We start from the raw sequence: 21778 nt of genomic DNA, 5'->3' as shown, positions 1-21778 counted from the left end.
GTTAACCACAGTACATGTAATGAATTAACAGGCACATTCAAGTGTATAATGATGATAATAATGTCGAGGAAGTTGACAGTAATAATCAGCACTTATACAGGTCTTTAAGGTTTACAAAGCACTTTACACATAGTATCTCACTGGATCCTCACAACGCTGTGAGGTAGGTGTTATTATTAGGTCCAATTTACAGATGAGGAAACTGAGGCTAAGCCATTTATCCAGAGTCACACAACTAGCGCAGTATTCAAACTCAGCTTTTTTCTTACTTTAAGCTCAGGGCTTTATCCACTTTGCTGCCTAGTTGACTCTTCATGATCTATTAATAGCCTAAAACAATTTACATATTTAATTCTAGGGTTAGATTAGCCACACAAATTGTATGCTGCTGAAACAAAAACAGCTTCTAATTTAAAAAAAAAGTGAATACAAACTGTGTAGTATATTCATTTTAATTTTAATTGTAACATTGAAAATAGATGACAAGTTATGTTGCTGTTCAATTGTGTCTAGCTCTTCATGACCCTATTTGGGCCTTTCTTGCCAAAGATACTGGAGTGATTTGCCATTTCTTTCTCCAGCTCATTTTACAGATGAAGAAACTGAGGCAAACAAGGTTGAGTGACTTGCCCAGGGTCATACAGCTAGTGTCTGAGGCTGAATTTGAACTCGGGTCTTCCTGACTCCAGGCCCAGCACTCTATCCACTGCGTCACTTAGCTGCCTGCCTATTTATCTGCCTGTCTGTATCTGTCTGTCTATCTATCTATCTATCTATCAATGCGTATAGGACTTATTGTGAGTTCTCAGGATAAAATATTAACTCCTTATTATATAAATCAGCACCTAAAATATGAGTTTTCTACCTATTTCTGAACGAATAATGGTCTCCAACCTTCAAAAATAGGCTTTGATAAGGTGATTCATGTGGGCATCTTGCCTGGTACAGCCAATAACAGATAGCTAAACATAGTATTTTAAGCTAAACACAGTATTCTTTCAAACTTCAGCTAAGAGAGATTCCAGTTAAATTATGTTTGAAGTTACTATGTTCTCTTTCAAGCCTTTAAGTCTGTTTTAGATTTTTATGAATACATTTGAGCCATTATACACCACAAGGACAATAAATCTGAATGACTATAGTTAGATCTGTGATTCTTCTTTCCTTTATCTTTTGACCCTTCTAGTCAGGTTTCACGTCTCTAGTAATGCTATTTTGGTCTCTATGGGACAGTAGGATCATAGAATTTAAAGGTGGAAGGAACCTGGAGATCATTTAGTATAACCTGCCATTTTATAGCTGAGGAAACTGAGGCCCAGAGAGGTGATGTAATTTGCTCAGAGTCTCACAGCTGGTCAGTGACAGAGAAAAGACTGGAAATCTGGATCTCATTACTTCCAGGGCAATACTCTGAAACCTCATGTCACTCCTCACTCATAGAGTTCCGCTGCAAAATTGGTTCTGCTCTTGGTGCTAGTAAGGACAACTTGTTAGTACTAATCAATACAAATGTTAAGGGTCAATTTCTAGCTTCAAAAATGGAAATGCATCAATTTATTACTGGGCATCTAGGTGGCATTGTGGATGGAGTACCAGGGCCTAGAGTCAGAAAGATTCATCTTCCTGAGTTCAAATCTGGTTTCAGACACTTAATAGCTGTGTGACCCTGGGCAAGTCACTTAATCTTACTTCTTTTAGTTTCCTTGTCTGTAAAATGAGCTGGAGAAGGAAATGGCAAACCACTCTAGTATCTCTTCCAAGAAGACCCCAAATGGGGTCACAAGGAGTAGGACACAACTGAAAAATGTCTGAACACACACTTTATTATTTAGAGGTTGTGAGGCAAATATTTAAAACACATTTCCTTCATACAGGTCCATGAGCTGGGAACCAAAGCATGACATTAACAAGAAAACTAAAGACATCTTTAAACTACAGAAAGATCCTCAATATTTCCTGTGCTCAAATGATGGAAAGCCTGGATTTATGTGTGTGTGTGAAATTAGGCACTGATTCTGAGGCAATTAGACACCATTGATAACTAAGTGCATTTAATATAATGAAGTGAATTTAACATTAAGTCATGATTTCCTCAAAGGAACAATTTTAAAATAAAACAACACAAAACCCACTTGCTTTCTTGGAATCAATCAGCATGTCCCATGCACAGGTAGATATTTACTAAATAAATAACATTTAGGCATAACTTACATAACTGTAGTAGTAACAACACATCTTACTTTTTATTCTAGGACCTCAAAGTCTATTGCATAAAGCAAAGTGATATTAGAAGTTCTAGATTCCTCAGTAGGTACAGAAAGCCCCCTTCTGTCCTAAGAAAGATTTTCCAAAGGGTAGAACTCAAATTAAAGCTCAAAGGAACAAACCCAAATTTTGGATATTTTTGCAATTTCCCTAAATCAGAGTTAAAGAGGCTTTTCATAGGATGATAGATTTAGAACTGGAAGGAGCTTTAGGGAACCTCAACTAGTCTCAACTCCATCATTTTACAGAGGAGGAAATGAGGCCCAGAGGGGTTGTTACCTGTCCAAGGTCACACAAGTAACAAGTGTCAGAGCTGGATTTAAACCCAGTTTCTCTGACTCCAAATCTGGCCTTCTTTCCACTATTCTACACTGTCTCCTTCAGAAATACTCATTTTGCCTCCTCCCATATCTTAATCAAAGATGTCATTTTAATGTGAGGAATCGGGAGAGGATCGATTCACAAAACACCAATTGTTCTTTAGAATCAAACACTTTAACAAGAATATGAATTCTTTTTTTTTATTTATTTTTTGGGTTTAATTTGTGGGTTTTTTTTTTTTTTGGCTAGGCAATAGGGTCAAGCGACTTGCCCAGGGTCACATAGGTAGTAAGTGTCAAGTGTCTGAGGCCGGTTTTGAACTCAGATCCTCCTGACTCCAAGGCCGGAGCTCTATCCACTGCGCCACCTAGCTCCCCAAGAATACACATTCTTGTCAAATAGTATTGGTGGTCTTCAACAAGAGTGCATTTGTGTTTGCCATTTACCTGATTCCTAATCATTATGGCTGTGATCCTTAAGTGGAAGAAAATATATTGTAATGAAGTAAAAGAAACTCCCTGCCTAGATGAATATATGCATATATGTTTGTATTACCAGCGCTACACGAGACACAAAGGAAAAGTGCAATTAATCAGCTAAATGTCAGACTTAGAGTCCTTTAAAGGGGGCAGAATTTCATATGGCCTTGATGAGGGCTGGAAGCCCTGTCCACCTTAGAATTTGTTAACTGAATGGCATAAGGGGGTTTCTTTCCACTCCATGAAGGTGCTAAAACACAGTGGAGTCTAGTTAACAGGCCAGTGTGTAAACCCTGTTGTAAGGGAGAGTGAAGGCCACCCCACATCTCGAACCTAGGGCACAGTGTGGAGACCCTAAGATTGTCCTGGGAGCAGCAGTGTCGGCATTGTGAGCCAATTAAACAAAATGCTTTCAAGAACCAAAGTCCAAAACTGTTTGCAGAACAAATTTGCTTTCTTACTGATGTGGACAGCATTTAGCCACTATGAAGCAGGAGCTGAATTAGCTTTTCCTGTGTGTTTCCTTACTTCGGAGGAGACGTAAAATGCGTTCATTTTTGGTTAATTCTGCTGGTAGTTCATTTGCCTGAAAGAAGAAATACAGTGGTTAAGAAAACTCCAACTCAGTTGCCAATGTTGCTTGTCTTGATATACCTGTCCCCAATAATCTCCCTTCCATTGATCTAAAATTCTCATGTTATTTATTTATGATGTTGTGTCTTCCTAACTCCAGTCTTGTTCAAACTGTAAACCGCATTGACTCATACTGCACATAATCTGTGGTCTACAATTCAATAACACAGATTGATTTGATTGTGTTATTGGGAGACAGTGTGGTTTGGTAGAAGGCTCCTATATAAACACTTGAAAGACCTGAGTTTCAGTTGTGGCTGTACCAGTTTACTAGTTATTTTACCTCAGGCAAATCACTAAACATCTCTAAAAAATAGTTTTCTCTTCTCTTTATTAACCTCATAGTTGTATCGGGATCATATGAGCTTACGAATAAGCATAATCTAATATTGTCAAAAGATAACAACAGGAAAGAAAGCAAAATGTTAAGCAGAATGATGTTCTGGGGCAGTTAGCTCCACAGCTCAGTGTTATAAATGGATAATTAGTGGAAGGATTATGTGACTGTACAGCTGGGGCTGATTATGCTGTATTGATAACATTCTTGCAAAGTGCATTGGTTGGGACAACCTCACAGAAGTATGCTATTATGCAGAAATGCTTTGAAAAATGTAAAGCATTAAACATTTGCAAGGTATCATTTTACGTGACATTTAAATTATAGTTTTCTATGAGTCAAGTCATTGAGGTCAATAAGCATTTATTACCTACTATGTGCCGGACACTGGGCTAATCACTGGGGAACTAAAGAAGGGCAAAAGACAGTCCCTGCTCTCAAGGAGCTCATGGTCTAATGGAGACAACATGCAAATAACTGTACAAACAGGATATTATATGTATATATACATGTATGCACACACAAATAATACATGTGCACACACATGCATGCGCGAATGCATGCATCTGCACAAAACAAATACATAATAATTTGTATGTGTATTATATATACATGCAAATATATGTATGTATATGTGCATTATATGCACACATTTTATTTCCTTTTATTATTCGAGACTCAGTCATTCACCTCGCAAATTTTGGTTAACTGAAAGTCTATATTTTATTAATATTAACCTCGCCTGGCCAAAATCTGTAGCAAGGGATAGGAAAATTTACTTAGAATCTTCAACATTCCTTAGATAAGAAGCCCAAGGAAGAAGTTAGCGGTCCCTGACTCCTGACATGTAAATACTCCTTCCTCTGCTTCTCTGTGAATCCTCTAAAAGGATCTTAATCTCCCTAGACCTTAGTTTATCTACAGAGTTTGTTTGATGAGGTTTGTTTTTTCCTTAGGCGATGAATGAGATTATGGCTGTTTGTTCAACCTAGATGGCAGGGAAAGGAAGGGAAGGGAAGGGAAAAATAGAAAGGGTTTTGGATCTATCTTCTTTTTAACTTTTTTGGCATAAGAGGAATGTACAAGATTGCCAAATATAAAAGAATTATTTCTCTGTTATTCTGACATAATTTTGCCCATAAGAAGCCTTGTCAGAACCTTCGTGGTTATTCAGGTTTTCTCTGAGGCATGAAACTATGCCTTTGCATAATAATATTACCACTATAATTTCTGCATTGTAGTCAATATATATTTGGCAGCAGTCACCCACCACATGAACTCAGAGAGGAGATATTTCTCCCATAAAAACTATATTCAGAATAGAGCACCATAATATACCTTTAACCCATTCATTAGTCAGGAAACTCAATAGAGGGTACTTAGTGACAATCAGCATGGGGGGAAAGGATTAACTCCTTGTCCTAAAGGGGAAGAGTATAGAGGAGCATGGGTTCCTCCAAACAGCCACTATTTTTAACTGTTTGTATGGGTTTCCCCAGGAAATACAGGGAACCAGGATCCATCTCTCCATTTCACTATTCTCTCTTGGTTCACCCCACCTCTCTGTGTTTCAAAAACAAAACAAAACCAAAACCAAAAAACCCCAAACAAATAGTTCTTTACAAAAAAAAAATAAATTTTTTCCGGTTCTTCCTACCTATTTGGCCACTTCTCATTTGCTCATCTCCTTTGCTGGATTTTTATATTTTTCATAGCTACTAATCGTGGACATCCATCTCCCCAAGGAACTGTCCTGGATAGTTTTCTCTTTTCTTCTATGAAGTAGGTAAATGGGGCAGTGGATAAAGTGTTGGGCATGGAGTCAGGAAGACCAGAGTTCACATCTATATTAGACACTTACTAGCTGTGTAACTCTGGGAAGTCATTTAATCTGCCTGCCTCAGTTTTCCCAACTGTAAAATGGTGATAATAATAGCACCTATCTCCCTGGATTTTTATGAGGATCAAATGAAATAATATTTATAATGCACTTAACACAGTGGCTGATACATAGTAGTTGATTAATAAATGCTTATTTCCTTCCTTCCTTCTATACTTTCTCATTTGGTGACTTAATCAGCTCCCATGGGTTCAATGATCAACTATGCAGATGCTTCCTAAATCTATGTATTTTACCCTAGTTTCTCTCCTGAGTTCTAGTCCAGGATCACAAACTACCTGTTGAACACATAGAAATTATTGTCCTGTAGGAATTTTTAACTCAGCGAGCCCAAAACAGAACCCATTATATTCTACTGCATCATTCCCTCAACCCATTCCTCTTCCAAACTTTCCTACTACGGTCAAGGGCGCCATTATCCTTCTAATCACTCAGCTTTGTTCTCACTCTCAGTCTCCACGAAAATCCAATCAATTGCCAAATCTTGTTTCTACCTTTATGTCTTTCATATATCCTCTCTCTACTCACACAGTTACTACTTTAATTCAAACCCTCATCATCTCTTCCCTGAACTGCTGCAACAGCCTCCTATTTACTAGTTGTAGGACCCTAGGTAGCTAGATGGCTCAGTGGATAAGAGCGCTGGGCTTAGAATTAGGAAGACTCATCTTTATGAGTTCAAATCTGGCCTTAGATGAGTCTTCCTGATTACAAGCCCAAGATTCTATCTACTACCGTGAAGACAATGCATCCCTTGCTTCCCAGATCTCATGCTTTGGCTGGAACCATGACTTGAGCCAACCTCTGACTCCTTTTCTTTTTTTTTTTAATTAAAAAAATTTTTTTATTAATTTATTTTGATTTATCAATAATCACTTCCATATGCTATTGAGTTTAAAATTTTTCTCCCCCTTCCTCCCCACCACCCTCCCCAAGACGGGGCACAATCTGATATAGGCTATACATTTACATTCCTATTAAACATATTTTCACATTAGTGATGTTGTAAGGAAAAATTAAAACCAATAGGAGGAACCATCAGAAAGAGGAAACAAAACTCAACAGAAGAGAAAAAAAATAGCAATTCAACTTCCATAGTTCTTTCTTTGGATGTGGATAGCATTTTCCATCACGAGGCCTCTGGAGGTGTCTTAGATCCTTGTAATGCTGGGAAGGGTTAAGTTTATCAATATTGGTCATCACACAACATAGCTGTTATTGTGTACAATGTTCTCTTGGTTCTGCTCACTTCACTCAGCATGAGAGCATACAAGTCTTTCCAGGTTTTTCTGAAGTCAGCCTGTTCATCATTTCTTATAGCACAATAGTATTCTATTACATTCATATACCACAACTTGTTCAATCATTCCCCAATTGATGGGCATCCCCTCAATTTCCAATTTTTTTGCCACCACAAAAAGAGCTGCTATGAATATTTTTGTACATGTGGGTCCTTTTCCCATTTGTATGATCTCTTTGGGATATAGCCCTAGAAGTGCTATTGCTGGGTCAAAGGGTATGCACATTTTTATAGCTCTTTGGGCATAGTTCCAAATTGCTCTCCAAAATGGTTGGATCATTTCACAACTCCACCAACAATGCATTAGTGTTCCTATTTTCCCACATCTTCTCCAACATTTATCATTTTCCTGTTTTGTCATGTTGGCCAGTCTGATAGGTGTGATGTGGTATCTGACTCCTTTTCAATCAGCAATTAGATTGTGAGTGGTTTACCATAAAGAGAAGTAAATTAATCACCTTCCTTTTCCTTAAATTCCTGGGGGTTGGGGAGAGAAGGGAGAGTCTCACTTAACTCCCTTTTCAGGTCAGTTAGGGACAGAGACTATAGCATAGGGGTCCTTGAGCAGGGCACAGTCCAAGCTCACAAGTATTATGACAGTTTGGAGAGTACATCAAAGTTTGTACTGGAGGAGTGGGAGTCACATCAGTGTCTTTTTTGGGTTGACGGGCTGAAAGAAGCTTTAGAGGAAGGCATCCTTACATCCTGGTATAGTAGCCTTGAACGTAAATGAAAAATTATTTCTTATCAATTTTATTATTTTTCTATTTCATTTAATTGTTAATACGGTAAAAAAAATTCCTTTTTTTTAAAAATTAGAAATGTATAGCACTCAAGTGATGTATCCTTCTGTGGCAGTCCCTATTATGAAATAAATAGGCTTGAGAAGGGAACCTAACTTCCCATTTGTAACATGATTTCTTGTGAAGTGGGGGGTGGGGAATGCATCCTGATTTCAAAACAAATAACTTAAATACATTTTGGGAAGATAACTAGTTCCTAAGTTGGAAACTCCCTGAATCTCCAGGGAATGTACTTGATGGAATTTGTCCCAGAAGAATGGTACTAGGCAGAAGAATTTTTAAAACTTTCTAGAGCACATCTTTGAGCATAGCTTTGCCTCCTTACCCCCAGGGCTCAGAAGCCATTCCAAGATGAAAACTATCTATTGGTGGATGGCTTTAGTCCAATATGGGCCTCTGCTCGGCCACTTCAAGGAATTAAAGACACACTAAAATGCGTTACCTTGTTTCTAAGGGCAGGGTCTGCTCCTGCTTCCAGGAGCAAGGCGACTGCTCTGATATTACCGCTGAGCACTGCAGCATGAAGAGCTGTTGTTCCATTCTAGGAGGAAAATTGTGGTATTAGTAGCAACCACAGAAGGGATGAAATCATTCAAATAGTTTAGGCATTGATTATAAACACAGAGCTCGAAGAACGAGGTTGTCAGGGCACTAACAGCAGTCTTATTTTTCCTATACTTCCCCGTCTTCCTTTTAGAGCCTTTCTAATGCCTAGGGCCTACTTCCTTGCCTCATATATGGGAACTATTCAGTAAATGCTGACAGGTCGATGGCAAAGGCAGAGATAGAAAAAACTATGAAAAGCAGACACAAGAACTGAAAAACACAGGTGTCTGGAGACATTTAGTTTAAGGGGAAATAGCCCTTCATAACTTTGTAGCTCCTGAGGAGAGGACTATTAATATAGTATCCCAAGTATCTGGTATTTATAATGATGATACCAAGTCATCAAGAAAAGGTTCATTACATTTAGTGTGCTTTAAGACGACAAGGAAAGTGCATGATAATTTTAGAAAAATTTCCATGCAAAATGTATTAATCTTTAATGAAGTTCTTAGCATTTAACACAGCTCATTCAGAGAGACAAAATTTTAATAACAGCAACGATAATAATAGCTTGTTGTTGAATCATTTCAGTTGTGTTTGACTCTTCCTGATGTCTTTTGGGGTTTTCTTGGCAGCGATACTGGAGTGGTTTGCAATTTCCTTCTCCAGCTCATTTTATAGATGAGAAAACTGAGGCAAACCAGGGTTAAGTGACTTGCCCAGGGGCACACAGCTAGTCAATATCTGAGGCAGGAATTGAACTCAGATCTTCCTGATTCCAAGGCCAGCTCTTTATCCACCGCCCCACCTAGATGTTTTACTGTTCTGTTTGCCTCCTTTGGCTATGGAGGACAGCCATAGATAATGCTTTTTTTACTTCAGATGATGAAAATGGAGGAGAAAATGTTTATAAGGGTATCTCTACCTTTCTGGAGAAGATTCATAAGCAACTGGAATCATCAGCATTGTGATTGGCTTCTTAATGAAACCGCTTGCTTTCTAATCCTTAATAGTTTGGGGTTTGTCTTTGGGGGGTTTGGATGGTCGCTTTGTCTTTCTCCTGGAAAACATGGTTTTAGAACTCCCTGGTCAATTCTTCTCTTCCCCTTCTCCCTCTCTTCTTTATGTTTATGCTGTCTTTATGTCTGCCCAAACACCAAAAGGTGTTTGTAGTTGTGCCAAATGCAGACTTCTGCCATTCTCACCTCCTTTCGTTTTGCAGATGACCTAACTTCCTTTTCAGATCTTACCTTTAAAAGGCCAAGGGTGGGAGAGAACTTGAGCAGTTCTTCGATGACATCGTTGTACCCTTTGTTGGCGGCCTTCAATAATGCCGTTGTACCATCCTTAAGGGAGCGGGAGAGAGGTAGACAGGGGCCAGTTATGAGAGGAATAGTGCATTAACTCATTGCTGGATGATAGGAGAATACAGAATGTGTCAGCATTACCCTGGCAATCAGCGAACGGTTTTTGCTAGGCAAGTTGTATAGACTTAAAATGTCTGTTCTGGACAATCTCCCAACAGATAGCCATCATTAAGCACATTAAATGCTGTTGATCTCTGACAGAACTATAGGAGGACCAAATAGATTCCTGCATCATATTCCCTTGCTTTTGGGAAATTGATGGTGATCCAGTCTGAGGAGAGAGAGACCAGCAGGGCAAGGAGGCCCCCTAGTGACATTCTTTCCAATCAGTCACTCAGTCAACAGATCAGTCAACATAGATATGTTGAATGAACCCCGTTGAATTTCATACTAACTCTGAAATACATTTCTGAGTCTATGGTTTTTTTTCATTATGTAATCAGCAAAATTTCCAAGAAATGCAAATAGATAATTAAAATGTGGAATAAATTTCCAGATTAAACTTCAAATTCCTATTTGCATTTTAACTGGGAAAAATAGTATGATTTACATTTTAGCAAATAATATTTGTTCGGTGTCTCCTTCCAAATCCGTGTATTGATAAAATGTTGTTGTCTTTGTTTATAATATGATTAGTCATTAGCATATCATTCTTATTCTGCCAATCTTGCCTGACATCACTTCATGGAAATCCTTCCATATCACCTTATATTCTTCATATTTATCATTTCATGACATTATTAAATTATATGAATACGCTATAAGCATTCCTTAATCATGGAAGCGGTTTCCAATTTTTTTTTTTAACAGAATCACTGAATCTCAGAGGTGCAAGAGATCTCAATGGTCACTTAATCCAATACCTGAACAAAAATCTCTTTTTCCACATCTTTTATTTGTCTGAAGGCCTTTAGTGCCTATCTCCTATTATGTCTCCAGTCATTCCATTCTACTTTGGAATAACCAAGCTTAAAATTTGCTCCTCTGCAACATTCATCTTTTGCTCATAGTTCCTCCCTCTTGAACCAAAGTAGAAAAATTGCTTTTTCATGGGACAGTCCTCAAAATACCTGAAGATAGCTATTATTTCCTGCAATTCAGTAAAAAACCAAAATAATAACAATAACATATAGAATAATTTATAGATAACATTAATATATTATATATTAACATATTATATAAATATAGTAATATATTTGTGTTGTATAATAATTTATAGATCATATATTAAAATGTTACTTGAATATGTTTATGTTATGTGTGTTGTATATAATTATATATAAATAGCTTATATGATAATTTATGTTGCACTTGAAGGGCAAAGTACGTTACATATGCCATCTCATTTAATAAGCACCTTCTATGTATGAGTCAATATTCAGGGTGTTGGCGATACAAAGACAAAACAGAAAAACCACCTCTGCCCTCAGGGAGCATTCATTCCATTGGGAAGACACAGCACATGAACATATATGAAACCTCCTCTTGGCTGAGTGGGGGGGGGCAGGCTCCCTGGACTTCTGTATTTTCCTACCATTTCTAGGTACCAGAGAAAAGAAGGAAACATGGAGGTGAATTGCTTAGGATATTTATCATAAATACTTGTTCTGTTGTTATAGTATAAGATGAACATTTATTTTTTTTTTAAGGAAATCAGGGTTAAGTGACTTGCCCAGGGTCACACAGCTAGGAAGTACCTGAGGCCAGATTTGAACTCAGGTCCTCCTGACTCCAGGGCCAGTGCTCTATTCACTGCACCGCTGAGCTGTCCCTAAGATGAACATTTAAAAAGAGCCATAGGGGGCAGCCAGGTGGCACAGTGGATAGAGCACTGGCCCTGGAGTCAGGAGGACCTGAGTTCAAATGTAAGCACAGACATATAACGTTCACTAGTTGTGTGCGAGTCACTTAACCCCAACTGCCTCACCAAAAAAAAAAAAAAATAAAAAAGAGCCATAGTGTTTTACAGAAAGGACCAGAGGAGGAAACTTGAGAAACAGTGTAGAAATCTGTGGAAATTACAGGCTCTCTGGTGAAGAGCCTGGGAGGTTTTGTTAAACTGACAGCTGAAACACCTTGAAGAGTCCACGAAAGCAGTGAGTGACAGTTGAAAAGGTAGCAAAGGGAAGTCTTTACAGGTCCAGGACGACGGTGGGAAGTAGATGTGATGACCAGAGACAGAGGACACCCTGTACTCTTCACTTTGGGGAGCAGATCCCTGACCAGGACAGTCTCTGGGTGCGTCTGGGAAACACCGGGTGAAGAAAGGCAAGTCGGAGGCTCAATTGATTTCAGACATCAACCAGTGCACCAGATTGCCCGTGGGAAGCTTTAAAAGTGGAACTATTAGGTTTCTTTTTTCTGTATTAGAGTTTTGTACATATTCGTTTGCATGTTCTCTCCCCCAGTAAACTCCTTGAGGGCAGGGACTGTCTTTTCACTCTTTTTGCATCTTCACACTTAGCACAGTGCCTGGCACATAGTAGGTGCTTAATAAATGTTGATTGATTAATGTAAAGAAATAATCCTTTCAGGTCACTGAAGTTGAAAAAGAGATTAGAATCTCAATTTAAATGATATTGGCTACAAGCCAAGATATTATGGATTATGATGTGGTTAAATTATATCCTTAGAGAAGAGCCCCAGAAAAGCAGAAAAATGAGTTTTCACTTGTGGCTAGAGTAATCTTTGAGTGCCATCTAGTGGCCTGATTTCATAGAGCAATTACTAGATGCCGATAGTGTGCAGAGCTGGGGTGGCTGGACCCCAGATCACCACCTAGTGGCCTACCCAGCTATGAGAAAGCTACCTCCAGTCTTTCTCTCAGAGCTATCAATAGGTGAAGGTCAGTCAGTGGATAGATTTATTAAGCACCTATTTTGTGCCAGGTACTGTGTTAAGCACTGGGGATACAAGTAAAAGTAAGACAGTCCCTGACCTCAGGTGAAACACAGATAAAGAGAATTTAAGAAGGGACAGTTGGGCCAGGGGTGGCATTTGAGTTACACTTTGCAGGAAGGTAGAATTCTAAGAGCAGGGTGTGCATTCCAGGCATGAGGGACAGTCTATGCAAAGGCAGGCAGCTCAGAGATGAATGGCAACTTCAGAGACATCTATGTCACCCAGATTGGCTGGAATGTGGTATGCATTAAAAGGGAATAAATGGAATAAGTTTGGAAAGGTAGGCTAGTGCCAGATTGTGGAAAGCTTTAAGTACCCAGCTGAGGACTTTGTGTTTTATCATATTGGCAGGATGTAGCCACTAGAGATTTTTGATCATACTTGTGCTTTAGAAAAATTATTGTGAGCTGTGTGGAGGATGGATTGCAGGATGGATGGTCTAGAAGAGGCTATTGCTTTCGTACAGATAGGCAATGAGGGATTGAATTAGGGTGGTAGCTATATCAGTGGAGAAGAGGGATGGAGGGGATGTGACAAAATTTGCTAACTTATTAGACACGGCGGGATGAGGGAGAGGAAAGAGTCCTGGTTTCCTTCAATATTTTACCCTTGTTGACTGGAAAGATGATGGTCTCCCCAACAGAAACTGAACATTTAGAAGAGGGATGGGCTTAGGGGGAGGATAATGAATTCTGCTTTGGACATGTTGAGTTTGAGATGCCAACAGATATTGAGGTGGAGATGCCCAGTAGGCATTTGGTGATGTGGGACTGAAGTCAGGAGAGAGATTAGGACTGGATGTATGGCTTTTGTAGCCATCTCATTGCGGCAGAAATGTACCATTCATTCTGGGTTCCTGCAGCTCTTAGAGATAAGATTTTATGATTTAAATTTCCTCCTCAAAGTGTCTTTCATAATGTTAATCTGAGGGATAAGACAACAATAAAACTCCTATTCATGTCATTACTGGTCTTTTTCCACTCTGATCTCCTGAAGGGTACAGAAACTTTCAGCAAAAGAGAAGAGTGGCTCCTCTGAGTCTGAGACTTAGGTCTTGCTGGTTGTTTCTTCATCTGACTGTTCAGGGCCCAGAATAGATCCATAAAAAAACAGGCTTTGAGTGATTATACTCCAAAGGACTGCCGACAAGGGCTTCTTCCCACGTCTCGGGGGAGCTGCAGAAAACCTGAATTACCCTGAATAGCTATGCAATAAATTTACCCTTCTACCAGCGCCCATGGATATTTTGGGTTTTCCTAATGGAGAACCCTCAAACTCATTAATGGCGATACAGCCAGCATGAGTGTTAAAGACAATATGATTTCAAGTGCAAGGCAGATACAGTTGTTGGAGTATCCTTGATTAAGGTAGAATTTTGCTCTATTGAGTCAAATGCTTTCTTGTTTGTTGGTAGACAGTGCACTGCTAGATAAAGGCATAAGCCAAAGACTACCCATTTCACTGGGTTCCTTAAGAATTTTTCAAGTACATAAACCGCCTAAACCTGTGTAGTGCCCAGATGTCGCAAAGGATGTAGAAATAAACAAGTTTGCCTTGTACATTTACTAAAACATTACTTGCTTGTGATATCAGAGAAAACAGGTGAGTTTTGGGAATCTGAGGTAAGGCTCGTAAAAGCTGTTGTTACACAGGAAATCCAGAAGAATATTTTAAAAGTATGATTCTCCGGTATTCTAAGGTTTATTTCGCTGTTCAAAAAAAAACCAAAACCAAAAACCAAAAAACCCAAACCATCTTTTTCTGTTGTGCTGTGTACATAGAAATGGTTTTTTTTTTTTTGGTCTTTATGTATTTAAGTTCAAAATGAATTTTTAAAAAATGGTTTGTCCTGCATTTACAGATAACATTATTTGTGTGTTGAGATGACAAGAATTGGCAATACTTACGTTCCTTGCAGCGTCCCGATCTGCCCCCCGAAGCAACATTACTCTCACTACCTCACTGTGTCCCATCTGAGATGCTATCCACAACGGAGCTGTTCCATCCTTTAGGGTGAAGAAAGGCCAACAAAGGGGTAAGTGTGTAGCAATATGTGCTCTGGCTCCTGGCTTTCAAGGGACATCAAAGCCATTTAAACTTCTGAGGATAGAAGGTACTCTCTGGGGAGTAATCCATAAACCATCCAGGAGGTTCAGGCCTCAAATAGGCTAAGCATAAAGAAGTGTGTTGACCTGAATTAACCTGACTCTTGGACTTTCTCTACCTTGTCTCCTCTTGAGCTCCCCAACCCCTAACTTCCTTTTATTTGCTGTCTTCTCCTGTTAGAATACAGGCTCCTTTAGGGCCAGGGACTGTTTCTGTTTGTGTTTGTATTTCTTGGGCTTAGCACAGCACTTGATATTTAGTAATTGCTTAATAAATGCTTGTTGATTTGTACAGATCGCCCCCACCCCACCCCCCTTAGGTCCTGGGATCATAGATCTGCAGCAAAGGGATCTCAGAGATCCCCTATCAATCCTCTCACTGTTCAGATGAGAAAATGGAAGCTGATTTTCCCCAGGCTGCAGCATAACATGATGAGGGATTTGAACACAGATCTTCCAATCCCAGAGCCAGAGTTCTTTCCGTCTGACTATGTAATTTACTTAATTTGTATAATTTGCCTACCACAGGCTGGGTTTTCGTAGAGTAGGAAAATGTGTTCTCACCCTGCCACTCTCCCAACCCTAGGGCAGGAGAAGGGGTTTCCTTTTTCCACAGATAAATCAGGCTTGCCCATTTGTGTTAGGGAATGTGCCTCTTGTCACATCTTAAAGGTCTTTCTCCAGCAGAGGGTGCCAGGGACTAATTTTCATGATAGACAAGGCCTGAGCCAGCGTGGTAAAAAATTTTCATCTAACATAGAGTTACTTGAACAATGGGTGGACATTTGCCCTGTGGCCATCCTAATTCTGTTTCAGAGGGACAAGGCAACCTCTGGCTGAGGCAATGTTTTTTACAATCCTAAGAAGTCATTAGAAGGGGGCAGCAACCTCTGAATGGAAACACTGGCTGGTTGATGGTCAGCTATCCTAATTTGTCATAATATATAACAGCTTTAGTTGGGTTCATGCCTGGGTGTGCACACGCACACACACAAACACACACACACACATATACACTCTCATATTTGTTGTTGTTGTTCAGTCTTTTCCAATTCTTTGTGACCCCATTTGGGGTTTTCTTGGCAAAGATACTGGAGTGGGTTGCCATTTCCCTCTCCAGCTCATCTTACAGATGAGTAAACTGAGGCAAACAGGGTGAAGTGACTTCCCCAGAGTCACACAGCTAGTAAGTGTCTGAGGCCAGATTTGAACTCAGGAGAAGATGAATCTTCTTGATTCAAGAAGCGCAGTGTTTTAACCACTGTGCCACCTCACTCACATACTTTAGTTTTTAACCATCAGCTTCTGATTCCTAAAGGAAGATTTTGCTATAGCCAACACTATGATATGCCCATAGTAGCTGTTGTTATTCCAGATTTGTGATTTCATCAGTTTAGAGAGTTTCTAGTAAGAAAATTCCCTGTACTAATTGCTAGGTGACCACCCATAGAGCCCTGGGCCTAGAGTCAGTGAGACCAGAGTTCAAATTCGACCAGTTACTAGCTGTGTGTCCCAGGCAAGTCACTTAACCACCATCTGTCTTAGTTTCCTCAACCATAAAATGGAGATAATAACAGCACCTACGTCTCATGGTTGTGAGGGTCAAATGAGCTAATATTTGTACCGCACTTAGTGCCTGGTATACAGCAGTTGCTTAATAATTGCTTATTCCTTTCCTCCTTCTCTATCAATTCAGACCAGTAGCTGTTCTGCAACTTTTCTGGTCTTGGACAGTTGTCGAGTACAATGAGAGGTTAAGATACTTGCTTAGGGTCACACAGCCAGAATGTGGTAAAGGTGGAATCTGAACCTGGACCATCCTTACTCTGAAATCCACTTTCTATCCACAATGCCAGAGGTATCAGACACGGACCCACAGGCCCTGCCTGCAACACTCCCCAGTGCCTTCAATCAGATGAAAACATCATTGGGAAACAGTTAACATAAAAAGTAAAAATATAACAAAACATAGATAACATTTAAAACTTAGCCAATATGCAGCCTGAAGAGATTCTTATGTATGGATTAGTGATTCCCACTTCTAATTTGAATTGGCCATCACTGCATTACACCATATTAACTTCCTCTATATTTAACCTTCATAAAGTAATATCCCCTAGAAAAGCTTTGGAATGTCAACATTGCCCAAGTCACTCAACTAATGAATTTTTTTGTTTGTTTGTTTTCTTTGCTAGGCAATGAGGTTAAGTGCCCAGGGTCACACAGCTAGTAAGTGGTCAAGTGTCTGAGGCCAGATTTGAACGCAGGTCCTTCCTGACTCCAGGATTGGGGCTCTATCTACTGCGCCACCTAGCTGCCCCTAATGAATTCTTTTTTGAGGCATTTGGGGTTAGGTGACCTAACCAGGGTCACGTAGCTAGTAAGTACCTGAGGCTGTATTTGAATTCAGGTCCTTCTGATTCCAGGATTAGTGCTTTATCTGCTGCACCACCTTGCTGCCCCTTAGTTAATAAATTTTTAAAGTTGCTGCAAGAAACTCGAGCTCCCTCAAGCCTTGGAAAACAAGACAGCTGCCCCCCCCAATATTAACATAGTTAAAAATAACTTCTGTTTACATAGCACTATATAAATATTTTCACATATATTATCTCATAATAGCTGTGCCATAGCTGTGGCAAGTAGACAGCACAGGTATCCCTTATCTTGCAGATGAGAAGACTGGGGTCTAGTTTATTCAGGGATCTGTCCAAGGTCACACAACTTCTTACTGGCAGGGCAAAGCCTAGGACTCAGGTCCTCCAACTCCTGGTCTGAGGCTTGGCCTGTGACAACATGCTTCCTCTTAATTAAAAGAAGGAATTCATATATTTTGCTTGCAAATACAAAGATGGTGCAAACACACTGGAAACTTAGAAGACAGGGCTTAAGTGGGACCAGAACAAGGATTTTGTTAGTGTGGCAGATAGTACTAGCTTAATCCTGTAGGAAAGAAATATTGCCTCTTTGGATCCTTCTATGGAAAGTCACAAGGAAATCCTTACAGAACCCCAAGCTGTCTCTAAACAATCACTACCAACCAACCAACACACACACACACACACACACACATCCTTTCCTTTTTCCTGTCCTTTGCTGAGGTGGTGGTTGTGGTTAGAGCCACTGTAGGATCTTGGAATTCTTAATAATAGACAAGATCTACATAGTATTATAAAGTTTGCAAAAGGTTTTATGTATATTATCTAATTTGAAGGTCACAACAATCCTGTGAGGTAGGTAGGATTATTATCCCCATTTTATAGATGGGAACACTGAGGCTAAGAGAGGTTAAATGACTTCCTCAGGGTCACACAGTTTGGAAATGTCTAAAATTGGATTTGAACTCAGGTCTTCCTGGCACCAAGTTCAGTGTTCTACATACTCTGCCATGTTCCTTCAAGTTCTTGCTGGAGAAGCACTGGCTACCATGCGGACAAGGACAATTTGTCATTGGTCTAAATCCCAAGAGAAATATTTGAAACCAGATAGTTCTAACCGGAGAGTGTTTTATTAAATTAGATGGAGAAGTGGGGTGTCATTTAGTTATTTGTTTCAGATGCCCATCAAACTCTTTGCTTTATTTGTTCAATTAATTCTGGATGAATTTTACTCTGTGCAAGATGTTTTCTTGTTTGGGAGGGATAGTATATTAGACTGACTAGCTAAAACATTGGTAGGGATTAGTTAATCTGGTGAACTCACTGCCACCCAGTGTCATCTAGTTTTAGAATAGGAACCTAAAGGTACAGGACATAGGACAAGTAATTTTGACAGGGGGCAGTAGGTGAGTAATTTAGGGACTGAAAGATGCCCCAGTGGGAGATCTTGGGCAGATAGAATGAGGTCACTGGGAATTGACGGAGGAAGTCAAAAGGGTCCTGAAAGGAGGGGCAAAAATACATCAAAATCAAATTTCATCTATTTCATAATTTTGCCTAGAACTGGCTTGCCTTCTCAGACCTAAGTCACTGCATGAAATCAAGTTTTGTTTTTTGAGGGCCACAGCTGCATCAAATATTGCTGACTGCCATTTTTCATGGTCCATTTTCCATCACCTGGCCTCTTATTATCTAGGCTTTTCAGTGCCTCATACTGATCCTAAGATTTGCTGCCTCCTTTTCTTTAGACATGTTGTTCTCTTGGTCTCAAATGTCACTGCTACTGTGCCCACAATATATGTCTATTTAAATCCTATCCATTTTTCAAGATCCAGTTCAAATGCCACCTACTCCCCGAAGCCTTTCCTGATCCTCCCAGTCATAAATGAGCTTCCATCCTTGACCCTAGAACAACTTCACATTGATTGCTTTTAAATTTCCTACTGTTAGCTTAGGGGTCCAGGGGTGGGGAACCTGTGGCCTCAAGGTCACAAGTGACCCCCTAGGTCCTCAAGTACGGCCCTTTGACTGAATCCAAACTTCACAGAACAAATCCCCTTAATAAAAATACTTTTTTTAGGCCCATCGGTTCATCATCTTGAATTCTGATTCTGTTGTCCAATGAGCTACCTGTCTCTTTGGACTCTGTGACAAAAGCAAATAAGTATGCTATTAATCTCTTAATCTAAGTCATTGATTAACAAATATTGAGTAGAGGAGGGCCAGTGATGAAGATTTCTAGTTAGACACTAGACATGTTTTCCACAGTGACCTACTATTTAGCATTCTTTGGGTAGGATTGTTCAACCAGTTCTGAGTCCAAATAATTATACTATTATCCAATCTAACTTCATCTTATCCATAAGCATAGCTTTTCAAAATCTGGATGCCCTTGTATATGCAGCACTTTCTTCATCTACCAGTCCAGGAACACTGTCAAAAAACAAAGTTATGTTAACCTGCATGATTTATTCCTAGTAAATCTCTGCTGGGAATCACCCCTTCTCTTTCTAGGTGTTCAAATACTATTCATTTCATAGGAACATAGGAGTTAGAGCCAGAAGAGACCTCAGGTCATCTTGTCCAGTGGTGTCAAATTCAAATAGAAAGAGATCCCTGAGGGTTGTCTATTGACTTAGAAAACCACAAATTAACATTATCTATATTGAATAGTATTTTATTTATTTTATTAAACATTTTCCAATTAGATTTGAACCCAGTTCAGGCCTTACTTTGGGAGTGTTTTCAGAAGCTTGCAGCCTGTAGGTTGAGCACTTGATATCTCTGTGTCAAATAAATAACAACTAGATTTTAGTTCAACCTCCCTCATTTTACAGATGAAGAAATTGAGAACTTATGAAGTTAAACGAGTTGCTTGAGGTCACAGGGATAGTAAGGACTAAGTAGCAGAGTTGGGATTTAAACATGGGTTGACCTCTGACCCAAAATCCATTGGTCTTTTCACTTTTCCATTCTCTCTTTCTCTCTTTAGCTCTCTCTCTCTTCCTCCTCTTCCTCATTTCCTCCCTCCTTCTTTTTCTCTGTCTCTCTCTCTCCATCCCTCTCTCCCTTCTTCTCTCTCTCTCCTCCTCCTCCTCCCTTCCTCCCTCCATCTCAGTCTGTCTGTCTCTTTTCTCTCTCTGTCCCTCCTTTCTTCTCTCCTTCTTTCCATCTCTCTCTCTCTCTCTCATATAAATGCAAAGCCAAGGTTAGGACTCAGATCCTCTGATTATAAATCCAGGTTTCTTCCCCTGGCAACATGCAGCTTCTCTTTAATAATCTGTTCTAGATGTTTTTCAGCAAATATTAATTGAACACTGAATATATCCCAGGCACTGGGTTTTATTTTGCCTGATATCAATGTCGAGCTTTCCAAACTATAGTTTGTGGCACCTCCCTTCTTTTCCTTTTGGGAAACTATGACACTATGTGCTGATCTCCAATTCTTCATTCTTCCTCAAAGATTACTGATAGTGGTACAACAGTCCCAGCTGCAAGTTATTTTGGGGCAGGGGTGGGAAACTTGCTGCTTCAAGGTCCTTATTTGGGGCCTTTGGACTGAGTCCAAGTTTTACAGAACAAATCCTTTTATTGAGGGGATTTGTTCTGTGAAGTTTGGAATCAGTCAAAGGGCTGCACTTAAGGACCTAGAGGTCCACCTATGTTCTTGGGGCTGCAAGGTTGCTCACCTCAGGTGTAATTCATATAGGCCAAGAAATTTAAACTTATTTGGAATGTGGGTTCGGAACATGGGTTCTTAACTTGAGGTCTGTGAATTTGTTTTTTTCTTAAATATTTTAATAACCTTATTTCATTATAATCGGCTTCCTTTATAGTCCTATGCAGTTTATTTCTAAACATTTTTATGTGTTTTAAAAACATTATTTGGAGATTTGGAGAAGGCATCCACAGACTTCACTATATTGCCAAGGGGGTCCATGACACTAAAAAGGTTAAGAACCTAACTTGGTTCAGAAGTTCTAGGTGCTTTCTTACACCTATCTCCATTCAATTCCTTCTTTTTTTGAAGAAAAGATTTATTGCAAACCTTACTGAAATATCAATATATTCAATTAAACTTGCTTAGTAACCATTTATATTTAAATAAAAGAATTTCAATGTATAAAATATTACAACTTTTCAGTCACTCCCTTTAAGAATTTAAGAGAATTGTGTCGCTTTACTTTTCCTTTTATGCCACTACAATTAGTGTGGGTTATGTCTTTATAGTTCTGCTTCTTTGACTTTGCATTATTTCATTAAGTTCCTTACTTATTTTTTATTTCTCATAATTGTTCATCTTAATTGCATTAATGTTCTACAATTTATTTAAATGTTTAGGTTGTTTTTATTTGTTGTTTTTTTTTTGTCTTTTGCAATTTTAAACACTGCTATAAAAAATCTTTAAAGAATACCCCCCCACACACATCTTTTTGATAACTTTTG

General features: G+C 39.3%; 1 protein-coding gene across 4 annotated transcripts in view; it reads right to left on the bottom strand.

Moving 5' to 3' along the window:
- Positions 1-2913: 2913 nt before the first annotated feature.
- The window catches only part of LOC114031877 (ankyrin repeat domain-containing protein 29), a 62476-nt gene continuing 43611 nt past the window's right edge, over positions 2914-21778 (bottom strand). For all 4 annotated transcript variants that reach the window (XM_027847066.1, XM_027847063.1, XM_027847064.1 and 1 more), the window contains 4 exons: positions 14760-14858; positions 9835-9930; positions 8481-8579; positions 2914-3651 (listed from right to left, as the gene is read on the bottom strand). In XM_027847066.1, coding sequence (XP_027702867.1) covers positions 3568-3651; positions 8481-8579; positions 9835-9930; positions 14760-14858 — 378 coding nt within the window. In that variant the 3' untranslated portion in view covers positions 2914-3567. The remainder of the gene's footprint in view (positions 3652-8480; positions 8580-9834; positions 9931-14759; positions 14859-21778) is intronic.

This window comes from Vombatus ursinus, unplaced genomic scaffold, assembly GCF_900497805.2.
Source record: "Vombatus ursinus unplaced genomic scaffold, bare-nosed wombat genome assembly UNPS02015255.1, whole genome shotgun sequence".
Classification (NCBI taxonomy): Eukaryota; Metazoa; Chordata; class Mammalia; order Diprotodontia; family Vombatidae; genus Vombatus; species Vombatus ursinus.
The sequence above is the reverse complement of the archived record's forward strand: the minus strand, read 5'-3'. Positions and strand labels throughout refer to the sequence as shown.